The sequence below is a fragment of the Seriola lalandi genome, unplaced genomic scaffold, assembly GCF_002814215.2.
Source record: "Seriola lalandi dorsalis isolate HSWRI2012SDOR001 ecotype SW California unplaced genomic scaffold, Sedor1 jcf7180002054907, whole genome shotgun sequence".
NCBI lineage: Eukaryota > Metazoa > Chordata > Actinopteri > Carangiformes > Carangidae > Seriola > Seriola lalandi.
In genome coordinates, this window is record NW_019525459.1 from 457,027 (window position 1) to 466,605 (window position 9,579).

Here is a 9,579-nt window from a genome sequence, read left to right on the forward strand (position 1 = left end):
GGTGGGTGGGTAGGCAGGTGTGTTGGGGTGATACCTTTGCGAAGTCCCGAACATCAAACAGGTCAAAGGCCTCAAACAGTTCACTCTTCTTGAGATGAAACCTCTCTTGGCTAACTCCCAGGAACGTCCGGATGTTCTTTAGGCACAGAAACTAAACACAAACACAAACACAAATATTTCTTTACTTGACTGTTGAAATGGTTAGTCATGGCTCTACAATCTCTACAGCGTACGACAACCTCTAGGAAAAAGCCCCTTTATTAATGAGTTGATCAACAGATAATTAATTGACAACAATCCAAACAATCCAACAATCTTTGCCAAACATACAGTGTCTCACATGTAAGAATTTGCTGCTTTACTCTTGTTCTATTTTAATGCAAATTGAATATAAAGATAATCAACAGATGAATCAGCGATGAAAACAGGATCAATACACATTAATTTGTTGTGTAATTATAATAATGTTCATCCAAATGGCTACTTAAATGAAACATGGGCAACAACATTCAAATGCATATCTTTAACAAGATACAGCAAAAACAAAAAAAAAACCTTAAAAACTTAGCAAAAAATGAGACTAAACATTTCAAAAAATGAAAATAAGCATAATAAACATGTTAACGCTCATACTGTAGAGCACATGAGGCAGCCAGTGTTACACATCACAAAGCAGGCAGACTTCAAACAGAATCGTCAGACATTGTTGAACATAGTCAGATGAAAATAGTGTTGAATATCACATTGGTTCTGCTGTTTGTCCAATGAGACAACTCTTAAGTTTGAAAAACTGTTGTGGCTGCCATGTATACACAACCACAAATAGTCGCACAAAAAAAAAACCTTTATCAAAGTGTAAATGAACGCTAATCAGCCGCACAGACCACATGAATATGAACAGTAATGAGCTGATGCGAAGAGACGCCTGAATTTAAAAGAAGCAATAGGAGAGGCAGAATTTTAAAGCTATAATATAACTACAGAAGAAACCACAGAGAGCACAGAGCAGAGCACAATGCGACTGACATGGTGGTCAGACATATGCAGTTTTACATAACTTCCTGAACTAGCTGCTCTCTCTCTCTCTCTCTCTCTCTCTCTCTCTCTCTCTCTCTCTCTCTGTCTCCGTCTGTCTGTTCAGCAGTGGGAAATGCGGAACTCTAATTTGAGAAAAGGGGAAATGTTGAGTTCTGACTGATACTGCTGCACACTTCACATCACTCTGTCAGGAGTTTACATTAACTCACAGGCGTACGTCTGTCGCTGCAACAGTAACGCACAGAGCAGTGAACCTTAATGCAAGAGAGCAGGGGAGGTCCTCTACTTGTACAATGTCATCAGGTTGGTGTTTGTGTGCGAGTACATGTGTGTACATGTGTGTACATGTGTGTACACGTCAGAGTGGACTCCTGTCTTTTCTTAATCACCGGATGTTTCTTAACCACCCTTGACCTCATAGGATTTCCCAGAGTTTCACATTGCACGTGTCGAAGCACATTAACTCCTATGTACACACACACACACAGTCACACACACGCTTACACACACACACACACACACACACACACACACACACACACACACGTTAAAGACATCACAGACAGTCCTTTCAGATACGATTCAAGGACTTCCCTACACAAGTTTTGGCCAACCGCGTGACAGCAATGTCTCTTTCTTTGTCACACTCTCTCGTTCTGTCACTCTCGTGTTTCATATTTCGCTCACCCCCTCTCCTCTAACTCTCTCTGTCCACTCAGAGATGACCCAGTTTCTTTGTTATTCTTTTCACTCCAGGTTTCTTGTGTACTTGGTTGTGTCAGATGGGATTGATTGATACCACTCTCATGTTGTTTGTTTTGTTTGGTGAATATGAAGCTTCAATCAGCAGGTGGTCAGCTTAGAGAATAAAGAGTGTAAAATGTTTCTGCCCAAAGGTTAAAAAAGGTTGTATGTTGTATGTGTTATTCCATACAAAAAATAAGGTGTACTGTGTGCAAGCTTGCTGTTTCCCCTATTTCCATTCTTTTTGCTAAGCTAAGCTAACTGGCAGCAGCTTCATATTTAGTATGCAGACAAGAGAATGATTTTAATCTTCTCATCTGATTCTCGGCAAGAAAGTCAATAAGGGTATTTCCCAAAATGTCTAAAACTATTCCTTTAAAACATTGACATTGACATTTTCAGCACTGTTTCATTACTAACTACAGCTCTTAATTTGAATGGAAAAAATCTGGCACATGATATTATGTAACTATTTTTGTATAAATTTGTACAGCTTTAGATCCAGATGCAAATTAAATATATAGTTTTTGTATTTTTATTACATATATGGAGTAAAAATCTCCATCTTATCTCTTAATTTTTGTAGATTGTTGAGTCCTAAAGGTCCTAAATGTGCAAAACAGGAAAATATGAGCCAGAGCAGTGAGATCATTTCAGCTTGTGTCTCATACAAATCAACATCTTTTTTCGGACTCACAAATCACTTTGCAGTGCTTATTCTGTCTTCCTTCAAACTAATGACACTGATTCCTACAAAACTCATGAAACAAGTTGATCTTCTGGGAAAAAGGTTAACAGATAGAGATCACAGCATTTTCCTATCAGGCTGCTGCGGGGCTTCAATACTGCCTGCTGGTCGCTAAGGAAATGTCCTATGGAAATGGAGCAGGAAAAGGTTTGTGTGTGTGTGTGTGTGTGTGTGTGTGTGTGTGTGTGTGTTTGTGTGTGTGTGTGTGTGTGTGTGTGTGTGTGTGTGTGTGTGTGTGTGTGTGTGTGTGTTTGCTACCTGGGACATCTGTGGGCGCAGGTTGATCTCTCTCAGGTTGACCGCCTGTGGCAGCAGGTTGTTGAGCAACTGGCAAAGCAGCACGCCATCTCTCAGAGCCTGAGCCAGGTCACACACCTTTCATCGCACACACACACACACACGCATACACCCACACACACACACACACAATTAAAGTTGGGAACCAAGACAGTATGGGTATACGAAGCTATGACTACGTACATGTATGTGACACAATTTACCTGTGCGCCTTCCCATGTGACCCGGTGGTTCTCAGGAAGAACTCGGCAGTCGATCAGCCACATCGCACACTGCCGCCACAACTCCATCTTTGTTTTCTAAAACAGACAGAAAGACAGACAGACAGACAGACAGACAGACAGACACACAAGCAGGTAGATAGATAGATAGATAAATAAATAGATAGATAAATAGATAGATAGATAGATAGATAGATAGATAGATAGATAGATAGATAGATAGATAGATAGATTGATAGGATTTTGTTAAATAACATTATTCAGCAACCAGTGGTCACTATTGCTCTGCACAGCACCCAGTAGCAGTGAATCACTTTGTCAGACTGTAAGTTAGCGCTCTCCTGACAATCAGAGATGAATTTGCTTCACAAGAAGCCAACAACTTTTTTTTAAGATCATTTGTGGAGTTAACACTGAATAGAAATGAGAAGTATCCACTGTCTGAATTCACACATATAAAAGCAGCTTCAGCTTTATACACATATGAAGCAGCTCTGAAGGTCCCTTTGTCACAGTCTAACCCCTTCTCTTTTTTTTTTTTGTAAAACTAGAACCTGGACATGAAACACTGAACATTATTCAATTAGTCTGAGACCAAATCATCAGCATTTCAGTCGGACTTGTAGCGAACACAGAGCAGTTTATTCCTTTCGGTAAAATATTGTAGCCTTCTTAAAACCCAGTAAAATTCAAAAAAATTAAAATGCCACTGCTGTTCCAGATGACTGTAACTTTCTAACTGTATATCAATGTAGGCTGGTATTACAGTCAGCTCTCACCTTAAGTAGTTTCTCCTGGCAGTTCTATGTCTTCGTTCTCGATGTTCACCTTGCTTTCATTATCTCATTTTTAGACTTCGGCGCTCTTGTTCTGACTTTCTTCCGTGGTGGGTGTTCTGCAGAGCTGCACTGTGCTGAAGGCTTTTAACTTCATCCCGCAACTTCCTTTTTCCTCTGACGCACCCTCACACAGTTGCATTGATACTCACAGATGCATGCACGCACATGCACACGCACACACACACACCCACAAAAAGCTGCTGCTGTTGGTGTTGCTGCTGCTAGTAGAGTGGTACAAATTGATAAAACGGTGTGCACTGTGTGTGAAATGGTCTGTAAATGTACACACAAGATCAGAAAGGCTTGGAGTGAGTGTTTGTGTGTACACACTCACACACACTCACACACACACACACACATGCAAAGATTACCACAGCATTACACAGACTGCCCTCCAAACAAACTTCTAATGTGGTGATATCATATGCATATCTCATACATTCCTCACTTATGTTTATGTGTTATTTAAGTTTCAGTGGGTAACATGCAAAATTTAGAGGTACCAAGTTGAAGGTTTTTTACAGAGATGTTTTATCCACTTTTATGATTCTAAAATGCTGTTTTGATTAAACCAGTTACAGCAGCTTTAGGGGAAAAAGACTATATTAGAGTAATATATTCATTTAGTATTGAGCAACTCATATTAAATTCTTGAAGTCTGCCCGAAAGCTGAACAGCAGAGAGACAGACTGCTGTCATAATGTCATTGAAGGAAAAATCACGGAGCTGCTCCATGAATAATGAAACAGCTGCTCAGACGCCGACAGCACCCAGAGGTGCTTTTACTGGCATGTGAGCACATTTTTGTATTCACAACTGGGAATCCCTACAGTCAAAACTTATCCAGATGTAACATCTCCAACAGAAAACTCCAAGTCACTAATTTAGAGTCACTAGTTCAACAGATGGCGTCAACTGGTGATATCAGCGATTCAGTCATCGCATTCTGATGTAGAACGAAGCCAGACAGTTGTCTATATTTGTCGATCTTGATCTTACTCTCCCAATTCATCAGACCAACACAGTGCAAATGGCATTTTTGGGTGGATTCTTTTTTTCCTTAAAAGGGTCAGTTCACCCAAATCACACACATACAAAAACACATTTTTCCATTTAACCTTTTTATATACAGTCTCTGCATTTAACCTTTGTGGTGTCTATCTATCTGCCGACTTGCTGACTTACCGACTTGCACTAAAGTATGGCGTATTATATTATATTATATTAAATTATATTATATTATATTATATTATAGTTACTCTACAGATTTTAGCCCTTAATTGCATTGTCTGTTATTTACCTACCTGATTGTTTTTGTGCTTCATGTCAACTGGCTGCTGCAACACTACAATTTCCCTTTGGGATTACTAAAGTACTTTATCTATTAATCTATGTATCCATCTATTTTTCTGCTCTTTTGAGATTTCTTTTGCCACCCCAATATAATAGATCTGAATGCAATTTCATTTGATCTGGTTAAGGGATCGATAAAAGTAGATTTGAAAAACAGGTTTTTCCAGAAACAATCCTCTGGTGACAGGAATATCCAGAAATTTGAAACCTTTATATGACTCCATTGTACTGAGGTGGCAGGGAATAAAGTTTCAAATCTTTTGGCCACAACACCTAAACTATCTGCTTGTCGAGATGCTAGTTGAGATATGTTTTGTTTTTTTTTGGTTTGGACATAAAGATCGTTAAAGCAGTTGGTCAGTTTTAAGGTGAGCCTCTCCAACTTTGGCCGAACAGCAGCCACTGTCGTCACAAGGGGTAATTACAGGATATTGGTAAATGCCACAATAGTGAAACTATTGCATAAGTAGAGACGAGTCATTAATTCAGCGAACTGACTCAGTCATATATATCAGCAAGTGAGGTTGTGGCAATTTGGCAAATTAAATTGAGCAAAGGTGTGTCTACTACGTTTAAATTTAATTCTTTATTTTTTTAAATAAAGGGTGTGTTATTTCTTCTGTCCATAAAATTGGTGGTCGTGCAAGAGAATGATTAAAAGGGTTAGTTAGGGTTAGGGTTAGTGAAAATGGAGGCAGTGGAGGCTGAGATGTCCTGACTTTTAGAAGGCATCAAGCTCCAAAATCACACTGGGTCCTACATTACCCATAATGCTTCATACACCATACTCCCTGCCTAGTAAACTCACACTTTCTGTATACACAGACTGAAAGCCCTTTAAATCACCCCGGGAGAAAAAGGCCTGTGTCACTATTTACTTCAACACCAGGTGTCAGTCTAACACCCATCTCCATTTCCCCTGCAGATACTGTATCTCCTCACATAAGACCTGGACAGACAGACAGATAAGAAGACACGCCACTGTGCATGCATGCCTATCTCTGACTTGACATGTTGACAGCTGCCTAACAGTCTTACAGTTTCATACCCCTACCCCCCCCCACTTCATGCTTTTCAGGACTCTATCTCTCTCCCATGGCATGCCTCAACCTGCGTTCTCCGCCTCCTGAGAGCTCATGCTAATTCCTCTGCTGTGATTTGCTGCCTTCTGAGAGGGTACTGCAAGCCCACTGCACACATCTGATTGGCTTTTTGAGTGACCCAGCAGGTTTGAGGGGGAGCGGGCTTCCACTATCGCCACAAAGACAAGTCAGAGATGGGCTTAATGACAGAGGCTACATCCTAGATGAGAGCAGCTGCAAAGGAAGAGATCAAATTGAGGGAAAGTAGGAAAAGTAAGAAGCACTATGAGATAGAAATATTACAAGGAGAAAGAGAGAAGTAAAATCCCAGAGTGCCTCGGTGGACCCTATACACAGGTAGGTGTTACATACTGTTGCTGCTGCAGTGCAAACACCACAATGTCTCTCTGCTTGTGTGCTTTCTAAAAGTAAGCTGGAGTCAGACTCTTTAAAACTCTCTAATTTGGACATTTCTCAGAAACTTGTGCACAAAAAAAAAACATGTACAAGCATGTGTGTGTGTGTGTGTGTGTGAGTTTGCATGTGTGCTGGTATGTAATCAGTACCTCTTCTGTTCAGACATGAATAATCGCTCTATCGCCTGGTGGCTAAGACAGATCGGCCTGCCCCAGTACACCAAGACACTAGAAAGCGAATATTATGGTCTTGAGGTATGTGAATGTTGAAAACGCCATCTTGTGCTTGTGTGTGCTTGTCAATATCTCTTCCGTCTTCTTTTGTGCACTTCAATCTTCATAATCCTCAGTTTCTTTTTATTATCTTTAATCACCTTGTTTCGCTGCAGGGCCTGCTGAATGTAACTGATGGAGAACTGAAGGATGCAGGGATAGAGGATGCAGCGCACCGAGAGACCATCCTGAATCAGCTTTCACAACACAGAGAGAGACTGGACCCACACTATGGTGACGCGCACCGGCCACACACAAGCACACATGCACACTAGGGCTGGGAGACGGTGTTAATATTCATCATTTGTTGAACAGTTTATATCAATATCATTTCGTATCACATGCCAGGTTGGATTACCAACCAGGCAAAGCAGACAACCAGGCCCCAGAACTCTGGCAGCCATGACAGCTTCAGGCTCACTGTTTGTTTGTGCTCTAAAGCAAAGTTTCAGCTGAAAAGGCGCCTTAAGGCGAGTCTTGTTCTGTTACTTGATCTTAAGGGACCTGTCTTGAGGATGGTCCCTGGTTTTAAAACCTTCAGTGTTTTAGTTTTGTGTTTAAATATTGCATAATGCTAATTAATGCTTATTCAAATTACCACCACAGCAAATTTTTGGGGGTGGGCATTGTTTAACGCTGCATAAAAACTGGGAGAAACAGGGACCCAGCTGATCATTTTTACACCTAGCAAGTTAATCCAGTCATAAATATCGTAGTGTGTTCGTGAGTTCTTTGCACAAATAGTTTTGAATGATGCTTTGCATATATTTGCAATATGATACTATATATTGCTTATTGTTTAAAATGATTTTTGGTAGAAATTCCAAAACAATATTTATTTTAATAGCTGTTGTTTACAGATATAAGCACATTTCTCAACAACATCTTATTTTCCATTTAAGAGAAGAAGCCAAATTACCAAATTATTTTTTTTATTTAAATAAGAAACTAAATATAAACGAGTTTATGAATCTGACATGTGATGCCAGCTTTCGGTACTGGACACTTTTCCTTCTGCGTGACACAGACACGTTTTGGTTGGCACCAAAAAAAGCATTGAGGTTTGATCTAGCTTGTTTTTTTGTTGTCTGTTGTCTTTTGTTTTTCAGTCTGTGTTGTCTTAAAGGCTCTCCATTGATCACAGGCATATGTAATTTGCTATAAACAATAGTGCACTGCCTGTTTCTAGGAGCCAAGGTTGTTCAGACCAGGTGCATGTGTTAGCAGAGAGAGGATAGCCAGAGCCTCTGGTGATGGAGGTCATAGCCACAACAAACAGCCTGTGTCCCTGTGTCTCATGGTCAGTTAGCCTCTCTTAGTGGGACAGAGGTGATTGGGATACAACATGAGTCAGGGGGGAGGTGAGGTAGTGTTTAGGATTAGGTATCCAATACAATCTTCACACAATGTGATGTAGTCCAAGAAGAATGACCTTATTTGGACATGTGGTAGGTATGATGTAGTTATGGGGTTAAATGTGGTCGGCAGGAAGGATTCCTTCAGCATGGGGTGGCGTTACACAGTGTTTGTGCTTTCATTGCTCATCACTTTTCTCCGTGATGCATAAAGTTGCAATAAAATGCTTCCGACATGAGTCTCCATCACTATACCCAGCCATATTTATAATGGAAATATATCATTCTTAATACTGTGACATGGATTTTAATCTTGCCGCCCGGTCCTAGTGTGCACACTGACTACATGTGCACATTCCCCCACACATAGATACATACATACATACTGTACATACACATCGAAGACTGTCTGTTTCATTTGCTCATTTTATGCACAGCAGATTCAGTTTACGTGCTCATTTTGGATACAAGTTTATTGAGGTTTTTCATGTAAATATGTTTCTGTGTGAGGTGTTTATGATAGAAGCCTACAGATAAACTAAAATCATCCATTTCAATTTGCAGAGCACTCTTTGTTTATGCCTCATTCACGTTTAGAGTGACAGGCCGGTTTATCCACTGAAACCATTATTTATCCGGGTCGTTTACTGACTTGTTTTTGCTTAGTATAATCAAATAATAATAATGTCCACTATTAAAGGAATAGTTCAACATTTTGGGCAACTCTGACAGGAAATATGTCAAAACAGCTAACCTGGCGGACATTAGAGTGGCTCTTCTTTCCTTTAACTCTCAAGCATGTACGCATTCTTTCCAAAATGTTGAACTATTTCTTTACAATATGCCTTTGTACCCTCAGCTGTGCAGGTGCTGGAGCGCAGGGTGAGCCGAAAGTACTCCCTGGGATCGTCTATTGACCTGGTGAGACAACTCACTTAAGGTCACACAACACAGACACCTCCTCAGAACACATTTACCACCTCCCTTTAAGACAATGCAAACAGTAGCTTCAGGAGCCACAATATTTGGGTATCTACCATGTCCTGCAGGTGAAGCCTCGGAAGGATCTGTTTCGTCAGAGTTTTCTGCCCCGCCTGCACCGCGCAGACAAAAAGCACCGCCTGTCTGCCTCCTGTTCACAGTTACGCCCCCTGAATGAGGACAACGCTCACATCAGTGCGACAGACCGCTGTCAGGACAGCAAACGCAAGTA

The 9,579-nt window shown here is 40.6% G+C and overlaps 2 protein-coding genes across 3 annotated transcripts in view; one reads left to right on the forward strand and one right to left on the reverse strand.

Moving 5' to 3' along the window:
- vav1 (vav guanine nucleotide exchange factor 1) overlaps positions 1-3,978 on the reverse strand; it is a 19,196-nt gene extending 15,218 nt beyond the window's left edge. For both annotated transcript variants that reach the window (XM_023430543.2, XM_023430542.2), the window contains exons 1-4: positions 3,828-3,978; positions 3,031-3,126; positions 2,789-2,905; positions 35-151 (exon numbers count right to left, since the gene is read on the reverse strand). In XM_023430543.2, the coding sequence (XP_023286311.1) occupies positions 35-151; positions 2,789-2,905; positions 3,031-3,117 (321 nt within the window). In that variant the 5' untranslated portion in view covers positions 3,118-3,126; positions 3,828-3,978. The remainder of the gene's footprint in view (positions 1-34; positions 152-2,788; positions 2,906-3,030; positions 3,127-3,827) is intronic.
- A 2,516-nt stretch (positions 3,979-6,494) lies between these two features.
- The window catches only part of sh2d3a (SH2 domain containing 3A), a 17,363-nt gene continuing 14,278 nt past the window's right edge, over positions 6,495-9,579 (forward strand). The window contains exons 1-5 of the mRNA XM_023430604.2: positions 6,495-6,679; positions 6,902-6,993; positions 7,128-7,245; positions 9,226-9,287; positions 9,416-9,576. Of these exons, the coding sequence (XP_023286372.1) occupies positions 6,904-6,993; positions 7,128-7,245; positions 9,226-9,287; positions 9,416-9,576 (431 nt within the window). The 5' untranslated portion in view covers positions 6,495-6,679; positions 6,902-6,903. The remainder of the gene's footprint in view (positions 6,680-6,901; positions 6,994-7,127; positions 7,246-9,225; positions 9,288-9,415; positions 9,577-9,579) is intronic.